The sequence below is a fragment of the Ictalurus punctatus genome, chromosome 10 (genome assembly GCF_001660625.3).
Source record: "Ictalurus punctatus breed USDA103 chromosome 10, Coco_2.0, whole genome shotgun sequence".
Taxonomy (NCBI): domain Eukaryota; kingdom Metazoa; phylum Chordata; class Actinopteri; order Siluriformes; family Ictaluridae; genus Ictalurus; species Ictalurus punctatus.
In genome coordinates, this window is record NC_030425.2 from 11,209,113 (window position 1) to 11,221,846 (window position 12,734).

Here is a 12,734-nt window from a genome sequence, read left to right on the forward strand (position 1 = left end):
AGTAATTTGTAACTGTAACATCTCCTAACCCTGCTGATGATGTCACATGACATGTTTTGGCCCAAATCTGTGAAAATCTGCGAGAATTTTTAAAAATTGCAAGCTCCTGGGAATATTGGGGAGTTTCTTTGATTTTCCGTTCATTTCTCTGATCGCAAAATCCTGGAAGGACTGCTTTATAATACATGAATTACCTACAATATGTAACAGGCTTTTCTGACTTTTTTTGTTGCATACATTCTGTCACTTCATTCTGATCTCCTTAATATTATTACTGACATTTTAAAAGGGTTTAAAAGGGTTTTAAAAGCGTTTTTACATAGAGGAAGATAATGTGGCTATTTCATTTACATTACAGGGGTGATCAAACATGTAGCCCTTAGAATTTGAGCAAGCAGATTTCATGTCTGGGCTATTATTTATTCACATCACCTTCTTATTTCAACTTCTCACATCGCTATTAGTCCTAAATTGCCCAATTTTTCTGGAATGTGTTACATGGATCAATTTCAAAATAAATGTGTACCTTCAAAAATCTATGCAGTTGATCCGGTAAAACATCAAATACCTTGTCTTTATACGTTTTTTTGTTTGTTTGTTTAATTACAAGTCAAAGTACATTGACAAATCACTCCTCTTTGTTTTTATTAGCATTTTCCATACTGTCCTAACTTTTTCGGAATCGGGGTTGCCTGTTTAAACGTAATGCGCTTCATGGTGATGTGATGCCCATCGATGTTATAACTACAGCACAAGCTTCTGAATCTCACAGTTGGAAACTTTGCTAGAAGATTATAAAGGAAGACGTGTTCACTTAGTATGTATTAAAGCACTTAACAATCTAACTAGCATTAGCAACAAACTAACATTTTGCTAGCAACCACTTTTTTAGGTTTCCAGGCAACCAAAGAATGAGACTAATACAGTTTTTTCACTTGTCCACCTTTGAATTATTACACTATTTTTTTGTCTGCCCTGCAAGTGAGTGCTGTGAGGAGCTGATGAGTCCAACCTGAGCTCTGTCCTGCATGCTCCTCAGGTCTTTTAGGAGCTGCTCAATGCGGCTAGCCCCGTCTCCGCTGTCTGAAAGTGTCAGCAAATTCTCCATCAGGTTGTCCAGAGACAGTTTCACCTTTACACACACACACAAAACATACATTGGAAGGATTTCACACCCACACTTAGTAAAATGAATACTGTATGAGATGTGGTTTATGATTACCTCTCTAAAGTCCTGCTCAAAATGTCTTAACTGCAAACACTGCTCTAACTTCAAGTGATGTTTGGACCAGAACTGTTCAAACGCATTTTCAGTCTCATCCAGCTGAGCTAACAACCTGAAATAATCAAAACAAGGAAACACATACACACATAGTATATCACTTTAGTTTTAAACTACATAGCTTTTGTTATTTGGCTTACTTTTAAAGGCATGCTACTTTTATTATTGTTATTATAATATATTATATATGACAGAGTTACAACCCCAATTCCCATGGGGTTGTATATGACAGATTTTATATATATATATATATATATATATATATATATATATATATATATATATATATATATATATATATATATATATATATATGACATCCTCTTTACTGATATGGACAACAAATAGAATAGTATAATACACAGGGGTGAAAAATACTTGATAATATGTTCCTTGTTATGTACTTAGGTACTATTTAGAAAGATTTGCAGTTTACTCAATTTTTATTGAAATTGAATACTTTTAATCAAGCAAATTTGAGAGAAAAGCACCATACTTTTTTTTTGAAGTCAAAGTATTTGTTAAAAATCTCAAATATCATGATGAAAAACAATTTTTTCTAGGTTTCGCTGGATTTACCAGTGATTCGTACAGAATGAGAATGATGTCCTTTGCCTCCCCCATAAAAACACAAAATCTTCCTTTAAAAGAATCACTGCATCAATCACTGCATTTTTTATAAATTGATAAATCTATACTTGTGGTCATGAATATGTGTGCATGTTGAAGCATAGATACAGTGACTTTCACTCAAGTAGACTTTTGCCTCTATACTTTCAATTGAGTATTAAGAATACTTTTACTTAGGTACAGTTTTTTTCTGTCATTTTTCCAGCCCTGGTGACACAATGACTACAACTAACTGATGAACTCTTTGTGGTTAAAAACATGCATTCATTTTACAGAAATTTTGAACATATGGAGAATATACTGGTACTACACCTTCATGTGTGACCTGGTTTATAATGCATGTAGGAAAATATACGTGCTTATATGCTCTTCTATTCATGTTCAATAACCACATCCTTTCAGCCATTGTAGTAGGCAGTTGGTGCAATGTCACGAGACAATAGATATAAATATATAGGTTTGAGCACATTTTTTCTTTGAATGTCACATATATACAATTCATTTTGTACATTTTTGAAGAAACAGTAAAACTAAACTATTACAGTGTGTGTCCAGCTTTCAGAGATGAATAATTATCCAACACTTATCATTTACAAGTGCTGAGGATTAACTAACCTTTTCTTTCTTTTTTTTTTTTTGCCAGCACTAGAATGATAATTTAGATTAGTAAATAACAAATGCTAAAAAATAAATACAGCAAGTTAGATAAAGCAAGTTATCCTAATGATATGCTAGTATAATAATAGAGCAATATAGTACATATATATTAGTCATAAGACTAATTTGTAGAGATGCACCAACATATCGGTAGATAAAGGCAATTTTTCACACTATGGGCCATCGGCCGATAGTTTAAAAAGATCTGATGATCAGGGCTGATTATATCCTGTCAATCAAAAGAGGGCAGGAAAACACATCGATTTTGTGCTGTGTGTAAAGATGATGTCTTGTGTGGAATGATGACAAAACTGCAGTCTGTAATCTCTGTAATCTCTGCACTGCTAAAATTTTACACCGGATGCTGCAGCAGTGAAGCGGGAGTTTCGGCATTGAGTCTAAATGTATTTTTTGCCGAGCTGCTTGCATTGAATTAAAGCGCCAGTACACCGCTGAAAGATTAAATGAACATGAGTTGACAAAAAAGTATATATTGCACAGAAAAATATATTTGTAGAGTAGTATATTTCATATCCAGTTAATGTTAATATATATAAAAGTTGATATTATATATTACCAGTTTGATGTCAGTGATGAAGTAGAAATGCTTTTGTTTGTGGAGAGTGAATGTGAGAATAGCAGGAGGTTTTTTTTAGAATTCAGTCAATGTCAATACGAATTAATAAATTTCAATAAGTTAAGAAATCTTACTTTAATCTTCAGAATTTAGTTCATGTGTTAATGTTAATGTGAGTAATGTGTTTTCTGTGTATGAGACCAGTTACTGTGAAACAACTTGTTGAAATTAAGAGAAAAAAGTTTTTATCTGCATTTCTTTCAGAATTTTGGAATTAATTATTATTAATTTAAAAGAAGGCATAAAAGGCAGAACTATCTGTATGGGTTATCGGTATCGGCCGATATCACTCTGAATAATCGGTTATCGGTATCGGCTGAGAAATTTAGTATTGGTGCATCTCTACAAATTGACTAATGTTTCCTACAGAGCTTCTTTTTAAAAAAAAATATATATATATAAAGCTCATATTTTTTAATATAAAGATTAATTTAAGAATCTGTGTGTCTGAAGCATATTATTTCAGTGCCCTACTTGTGTCATGTAATTATAAAATGCTATTCATAGTACAGACAGCAGATTAGTTACTCATTAAAGCTGATGATTAACTGACCAGCAGATGAGACCTGATGAGGGCTAAGCCAATTGCCAGGGCTAATATAATCCTTTAGAAAAACATAATTATCATTAAAACAAATAGTTACAGAAAAGTAGATATAGCAAATGATAGTGATTATATGGTAAAATGCTAATAATTTCAGTAATGTAGTTGATGCTTATTGACTGCTCAAAATGAATGTTTCTTATAGTTATTTGTGTTTTAATATAAAGATACTTTGTAATTGTATATATATATATACACACACATATATATATATATATATATATATATATATATATATATATATATATATATATATATATAAATATATATATAAATATATATATAAAATTACAAAGTATATATATATAATTACAAAGTATAAATATATAAATAAAGCCTTAGTGGTTTAATGAATAAATGTTTACCTTTTAAACTCCCAGAAACTTTTAAACTCCTAACTCAACACCTTTCCTATTGTAGTTATTGAACAATTCATATAATAATTCATAATGTGTAATACTCTGGGGAGAAAAAAAGACAGCTGAGTAAGTTTTTAGTACACCTTTCCACTGTGGTTAGATTTTCCATTTCGTCTGGGTTTAGTTTGTGGTTCTCGGCTTTGCTGGCCTGGTCTTTGATACACGAAAGCAATGTGGTCCCTTGTTTCAGAGCCAACTTCAGTTCATCCTGAAACACAAAGGAAGCACAATTTCAGTTTGGGATACACGTGATGATACACATTTTCCATATTTTCATGTGCTCTGTCTATCTCTTCATAACATGTTTTGTTAATGAACAACAAGTAGACTTGGACTATGGACAATGGACAACAACTGGACTATGATTGGGAGCTTAACTACCTGAAGCTTGTCATGTTTGTCTGTGTGAGCTGTTAGGAGATCTTTGGTGCATTGAACGTCATTGGGAAGTTCGGTTTCTGCCAAGTCTGTTCCAAATCTCTGAAGCATTTGGGCTGTGGTCTTCACCGTCACAGCAAAGTTTTCAATGGCCTAGATAACACAAAGTAATAATAATAATAATAATAATAATAATAATAATAATAATAATAATAACAACATTTTATTTGTTGGCACTTTTCATAACACTCACCTTACAGTACCACAAGAAAAACAACATACAATAAGAGAAGCACAGTTAAAATAGAGGCACAAAATTAAAATAGATAAAGCAATAATATAGATGAGTTAATGATAATGAATAAACTAATTTAAACCCATGTGTTTTAATCTGGGATTTGAACTGTGAAATGGGTGATGGATATACAGTGGGAATGAGTTCCAGAGTTTGGGTGCAGAGCAACTGAAAGTGCTGAGTTTAAAAGCTGGAACAGTGATTAGAGCAGCTGAGGAGGATCATAGAGAACAGGCGGGGGTATAAGGATGGAGAAGATGTGAAAGGTAGGAGGGAGCCAGATTATGAACGGCTTTGAAAGTGAGCAGTAGAATTTTATAATGAACTCGTTGTTATACAGGAAGCCAGTGGATCTGAATGAGGGAGGGTGTGATATGGTCAGTGGACATTGTGTGAGTAATAATTCTTGTAGCTGAGTTTGGAATGACTTGGAGCTGGTGGAGAAGTTTATCAGATAAGCCAAAAAGATTGGCATTACAATAGTCAATACGGGATGTTACCAGAGCATGAATAAGAACTTGAGTGTTGTGAGAAGATAGGGAAGGATGTAGTCTAGCAGTGACAAGATAGGGAAGGAGGTAGTCTAGCACACTGTAAAACCGGATAAGTTCATTTAACTCAAAAACTTTGAGGAAACTAATTACCTCAAATTTTTTTAAGTTGATAAATCAATTTCTTCAAGCCAAATACACTTAAATAAAACAAGTTTAAGTTAAATTTTTGTTATATTTAAGCGTATTTGGCATAAAAAAATTGATTTTGAATTAGTTTCCTCAGATTTTTTGAGAAGAATGAACTATCTGGTTTTACAGTGCAGTATTGTGAAGGAGAAAGAAGGCAGTACATGAGATATTATTTGATGTGAGGACTGAAAGAAAGTAAACTGTAAAGTTGGACAGGTTGTGCACTAGTTTTAAATAGAAAGCTTATCATGAATGAAATCACTGACTCACTGTCCTGTGGTGGATCCACTGACTGTGACAGTACTGCAGACTTCCACCTAATTCACATGTCAGCTGACCTTTATCCACATAGCCGTGAAGATCTGACAGGGAATTCAGCATGACAATCTGAAAGACAAGCAAAACGTGGACAATTCTCTAGAAGTGACCCTGATTAATCTGAGTAATCAAATCACATATACATATAACACACATATGGGTTTGTTCATGCAAAACCATTACCATGCACACTAGATCTAGGTGATATGACAGAATCCAGGCTCCTGATACTCAAAATATAATTTCTTTTCCTTTGTTTCCTCATTTTACAGCATATTCTTGTAGTAAATGACTTAATGTATCATGATAGTATATTTTCACTAACCTACCAGCATCTAAACAACATTAGAAACATCACCACACAGGAAGCACGTATATCTTTAAGTTGAGCTTGTGGTATGTGGGGGTGGTGATGCAGCTGTGCATGAAACTATGTTGTGCATGAAACTATGTTGTGCATGAAACTATGCCTGATTACTATAAAGTGTAATGCACATTTTGGGGGGCATTTTGCAATAGTTTTGGAAAACATACCAGAGAATATCATGTGCACTCTTTTAAACCTAGTGCTTTGTACATAAAAGCTGATTAGACCAGGAAATTTCAGAATATCTGGTCATGCTAGGAAAACCCGGTAATGCTGGTTATTAACAAGAAACAGCAAGTCAGTGCTGTTTCTTGTTAATCAGAATTTCCTAACTGAAGAAACTGGTGATATACTATATATAGTAATAGTAATAGTAGTAGTAGTAGTAGTAGTAGTATAATATTGGTTTTTAATGCAATATTTGTTGGTTAAGTTTTAGTACAATCATCACTGCAGTAAAAGTTTTGTTACAGGACCCGCCCCATAAGAAACATTCCACCTTGGTACCTGAGGCTAAAGCACTAAAACATGCTCATACTTGCACAACAGTGACTCATTTCCACTTCTGCAATATGAGTGGCAATCATTATCAAAACCCACAGCATATAAGGCATTTCAAAGTCCATCTAGACTGATCCACATTCACTTTTCTTTTCTCATGATGCGATAGTTGTAATTACTCTGAGATGCTTTATACACTGTGGGTTTAGGTGAACACTGATGAAGCATGCTTACCGGTACCTTCATTTTAAAGTCATCGCGGCGTAACCGGATGCCAATGTCAGCGATGGCCCTTTGAAAGAACCGTGACGGTCTCAGGACTAGGACTAGTTGCAGGTTGCCTGGAAATGCCCCCTGTTGACCATGAAAAAAAACATGTCAAAAAGCCCCCAAACCCAAGTACTCATGTTTTGATCTCATAAATGTTTTAATGTCATGAATGCATATCTGCATTGTGTAACACTCTTTAAAAACAATTTTAAAAAAAAAACAGTAAGTTGCAAATCACCACAGTTTTGTACATTTGCATGGGTGATATTACTTGCATATGAATATAATTGGTTTAATTCTGTCTCATTCTGCACATATTTGTAACTTTGAACAGTTGTTTATTTGTTTATCTTCTGCTGATATATTGACATATTCTCTTTTGTCTCTTGTCTGCTGCTGAAACACTGGAATTTGACACCTGGGATTAATCTTTACTTCTCTTATCTGAACTGGGGTCAAATTATTGTCTGTGACAGGATCCACTCTGACTTATTACATGGTAAATGTGACATTCACATTAGTAGTTATATCATACACTTTCTGTCAAACTGTCAATCAAAGTGTTGTGTGTGATAATTTATGACCCTCTGTGCTTCCCTGACTGACAGGTCTGTAGGGGTGGTGAGGGGGGTAACCCTATGGAGTTTATCAGATGGTCAATCTGGCTCCTTTGTGTCTGGGGGTGATGTGGAGAGGTGTGTGTTGGGGGGAATAGTCCCCCTCCCGACAAAATGTGTTTATGTTAATGAGTTTGGTTTTTGGTGGGGTGAAATACGTCTGAAAAGAAATAATGTTTTTAATATGGGGCTGTGTTTGTGTTACTTTGTGGCGTTATTTCGTTTGTGTAAACACATTGTTAGAAAAGCATGATGTTTGAATGTGTACAGATATGAGTAGAATATTTGTTTTGTGAAAATAAATGAAAACAATTGTTGATTATGTCTTTAGGGATCCCGGTTTACCTTTGAATGAAAGGTTTAGGAGGTAAAGCGTCTTTTTAAAAAAATAATCTGTGTAAAAGAATCGTTTGTATTACACACAATCTAAACACAAACCTTTAGGATGTAAAAATGATTAAAAGAGCTGTTTAAAAGAATCCGCATTACTAGGATTCCAAAAACACATAAAAACTTTAGGAGGTAAAAATGTTAAAAGAGCTGTTTAAAAAGAATAGCGCATATTACATGACTTCTAAACAAAGATCCTTACGAGGTAAAAATGTTAAAGTGCTGGCTAAAAGAATCTTTGTGTATTGTGGGGGATCTCTCCCAACAAATGTGTTTATGTAAATGACACTGTTGTGAAACGTGTTTCTCCCTGAATCAATCACACACAAATGTAGACCTTTTTGTGGTATAAGAGAATGTTTGTTTCTGAAACTACTTTTGTGGTATTGTTTTATTTTGAAGCTTAAGGATGGTTTCGGTGAAATATGTCTGATGTCAGAAAAGAGAATCAAATGGTTAATATTGGTGTGTAACTATGTGGGGGATTTCATTTTGTGTAACCACATTGTTATAGAAAGCATGATGGTTGAATGTGAATATATATGAGCAGAAAGTGTGCTTGTGAAATATATGAAAACAACTGTTGATTAGGTTTTTGGGAGAACGGCGTGACTTTGAATAAACATTTACTGAAATAAAACCCCTGAAACAGATAAACCATCGATATGGCCAAAGAAATGTAAAAAATGTTTTTATATACATTCTAAACATTAACCTTTAGGAGGGAAAACGTTTAAAAGTGCCGTTTAAAAGAATCGTGCGTTTTGTTTCAACTATAAACACGATTTTGGAAAATGGCTTGCCAACAAGGACACTTATACAGAACTGTCAGTAAATACATGCGATTTTGTCTATGCTTTGACATCCCATGTCCCCACTGGCTTACAGTCAACTCGTGTAAATTCATGACCTCTGTAACACTGTTTGATCTGAATGTGTGATCTTTCCTGGCAGTTGTCTGTCTGTGTGAAAGAGAGAGAGACGTGTGATTTCTGGATGTTTTGCTGACCAGAATTCTTACAAATGTGTTTATGAGTTTCTTAACGGTTAAGAAGTTGTAGTTAAAACACAGAAGAAACTCTGCAACTATCTGTTACAATGTCTGCTCCGAGAAATCCTAATACCCCTAGAGGAACGCTGTGTATTTCACCAGCACGAGGACCTGATGAAATGAGAGAGGACCTGACTTCTGCTCCAAGAAAAAAAACAAGATGTTAGTTTGACAATTTATTCATGAAGATATAGTAAAGACGTTGTTGTTTAACCCTGAGCAGGGCGTCACCAACTCCAAAGATTGTGTCTTAAGGCCGAGTGGTTTTTTTAGGAGGTAGAAAGACATTTCAAGATGATGTTTTAAAAGAAACGGGTGTTTCGTCAATAATGGTAAAAAAGAAAAATGGTTGTACTGCAATGTGAAATAAATCGGTGGAGACACACTGAGTACATTTCGGTTCCACAGTCTATAAGGATCCACACCATTAATGTAGAACGACAAATGTACACACCCTCCGTGACTACGTTATTTAAGGTTTAAATATTTTTATTTTGTGATGGCAGAAAGACAAAACTGTTGTACATTTGGTATCTGGTGATTTTAAAGTTAGACCCCAACTGATAAATATGTTTTGACATAGAATGTGAATTGCTTTGTCAGGCAAAGAGCACGATGGTATGGAAAGGGTATGAAGAGGTGACCTAATGCTGAGGGGTTCTACAGCACTTCGACTTGGGAACATTCCAACATGGCCCTCAGAGAGGCATTATCTAAGCTACATATATATATATATATATATATATATATATATATATATATATATATATATAGCTTAGATAATGCCTCTCTGAGGGCATTATCTAAGCTACATATATATATATATATATATATATATATATATATATATATATATATATATATATATATATATATATATATATATATATATATATATCAGATCACCAGTCTGTCTTTACCCACTCCTGATCTGGAGTCAAAATGATTACTGTTTATTTCCTCTTATGGGTTTATGACAGTGAGCAGTCATGTACACTATAAGCCAAAGGTTTAGAAGCAGGAGAGTTATTTGTAAAGGTTCCAAAATATTTTACTGGCAGTGGTGGCTTAGCAGTTAAGGCTCTGGGTTACTGATCGGAAAGTCGTGTGTTTAAGCCCCAGCACTGCCAACTGGCATTGTTGGGCCCTTGAGCAAGGCCCTTAACCTTAATGGCTGACCCTGCGCTGACCTCAACTTCCTAATATGCTAGGGTATGCGAAGAAAAGAATTTCACTGTGCTGTAATGTATATGTGATTAATAAAGACTCTATCTATCTATCTCTCTATTTATCTGTTTTGTTGAACTGGTTCACTGTTCACTAAAGTAGACTTGTATGTGGTAATTGCAGTCCTAAGGCCATAGTAGCAACCGTAGTCCCAGCAACCACAACGAAAATGTCCATGTGGAATTGAGGTCCAAACCATTTCCATAGTACTTCAAGCGGCACCATCCTCAGCAATCTCCTTGCTGCACTTTGCACATAACAAATTACTTTGATGAATAAATGGTGTGTTCTTCAAGGTTGGTATATAGTTCAAAATTGTGGTTTTCAATGCGTGCACAGTAGTGTATCGTCACAGTGCGGGAGAAACACTGACCACAGTTTCTGATTCTGTGAAGGCACGTGACATTACTGAAAAAAACACACAATAAACAAAATAAATAAATAAATAAATAAATAGAAACCACAATTCCTATATTCCTCTCAGTCGTGCCCTTGAAATGCTTTGTATTTACTCAGAAGTGTCGGTCAAATAAATAAATGTAAATAAACTCTGTCTGTGTTTATAACAACAGGATCATTTGAAAACGAGATAAGCACACAGCTGATGAATCATGAAATTGCCTTTCATTACGACCTTTCTTGATTCACATATGTTTCAGGTTAAATCAAGAACTCATTAGCCTTACACTTTAAAATGCTTGTTTTACTATGCTGGTGAGGACCTACAAATGACACTAATTCAAATCACAGCTAATTAATGTTATGCCACACATAGCTCTAACCCCAATATCAATCTAAGTAACCAAAAGGAAACTTTCCTCAAGAGGACCCAGACATTTGGTCCCCTCCAAGATATAAAACACACCCCATATCACAGTTTAATTTCCTGTGCTTTATCACTCACACACTACAGCAGTTGAGGAACAAGTGAGTGTCAACTGGAGAGACAGACAATGCTTTAGGTGTAGGTTGTTGTGCAACTGCATCAGACAGAAAAAACTTCCACAAGTAAAACATCAAAGGGTAACATTATAACAGCTAACACACTACCTAGACAAAGGCCAACAAATGCATGCTGATGATCATTTTTTCTGAGATTTAATAAATACCCCTGTTCAATTCATCCATGTCAGCTCAAACATTTCCAATATTTAACCCAAATAAATATTTTAGACCACTGGAAATATTTAACTGTATAAAAGAAACCTATTTTTGATTTTCATTCTATTATCAGCTTTATTTAAGTCATGTCAAGTCAAGTTCTGTGTCTCAATTATTGTAAAGTGAATATCCTCTCTAGATTTCAAACACTCAACATGCTTAAGAGGTTTTTTAAAAATGTATTTCACTTCGGTTTCAGGTAGTTCTACTGCTCATCATCATACTCATACCGGAAATCTTTCTAAATGTTATGCTAGGAGGACAGAGAAGTTCCAGTTTCAGTCTTGTTACATTATATACTGAGGGCGTTACCTGACTGACTTGCTTAAAAAAAGTGTTAATTTTTTTTTTCTTTCGTTTTTCAATCCAACTGCTTTTCAGATTCCACAGACACAAGGGGGAGGGGGAGTTACACACCGCTATTCGAGCCAGCGAGGCCTTCACCGAAGTCCATTTGTCCCGCCGGCGGTCTATGATAATGATGAAGCCGATGCTGGCTGCATCCAGACTGAAAACAGAGAGATAGCAAGTTTAACATACTGAAAATGGGACAGTCTTAAACAAAGCATTTTAAAAGACAAAATATCTACTTGTCGCTATGCAAGTAAAACAGATCTTAACATTTTGGACTTTCTGTAAACATTACCATGCCATTTTCTACAGGAAGGGATGTGATAGGGAGGTGGTCACCTGGGTATGCTGGTCAGATATGTGACTACATTAATGAAGTCTTCATCGGAAAGATCATTAAAGCCAGAAAATTCTGGGAAAGTAATGATTGGGGCGCCATCCTTCCCTCGTCCCCCTGCACAGGATGAAACATTTAATGTCTTATTAAATTGACATACTTTTACGTAAAAGACAAGCAAACATTTCTTACAGACGTTCAGCTGCAGATAATGTGCATGCAAACGTTTTTTCCCTGTGATGCCGGGTTGGTAATAGTGTGCACAGTGAGTCACTTTTATTTTATCTCATCCACTAGGTGGTAACACTGAGCTTCATAATATATTCTGTTCTGAAAATAAATAAATAAATAAATAAATAGAAACCACAATTCCTATATTCCTCTCAGTCGTGCCCTTGAAATGCTTTGTATTTACTCAGAAGTGTCGGTCAAATAAATAAATGTAAATAAACTCTGTCTGTGTTTATAACAACAGGATCATTTGAAAACGAGATAAGCACACAGCTGATGAATCATGAAATTGCCTTTCATTACGACCTTTCTTGATTCACATATGTTT

At 34.7% G+C, this 12,734-nt stretch overlaps 1 protein-coding gene across 10 annotated transcripts in view; it reads right to left on the minus strand.

The window, feature by feature from the left end:
- Positions 1-12,734, minus strand: part of mcf2l2 (MCF.2 cell line derived transforming sequence-like 2) — an 83,698-nt gene that overhangs the window by 48,410 nt on the left and 22,554 nt on the right. For 8 of the 10 annotated variants that reach the window (XM_017478128.3, XM_017478134.3, XM_047158135.2 and 5 more), the window contains exons 3-10: positions 12,178-12,292; positions 11,905-11,995; positions 7,006-7,125; positions 5,856-5,972; positions 4,611-4,760; positions 4,313-4,437; positions 1,223-1,337; positions 1,013-1,132 (exon numbers count right to left, since the gene is read on the minus strand). In XM_017478128.3, coding sequence (XP_017333617.1) covers positions 1,013-1,132; positions 1,223-1,337; positions 4,313-4,437; positions 4,611-4,760; positions 5,856-5,972; positions 7,006-7,125; positions 11,905-11,995; positions 12,178-12,292 — 953 coding nt within the window. Of the gene's footprint in view, positions 1-1,012; positions 1,133-1,222; positions 1,338-4,312; positions 4,438-4,610; positions 4,761-5,855; positions 5,973-6,086; positions 6,710-7,005; positions 7,126-11,904; positions 11,996-12,177; positions 12,293-12,734 lie in introns of those variants that run through there. The other 2 variants (XM_017478127.3, XM_017478135.3) reach the window with 2 other exon arrangements.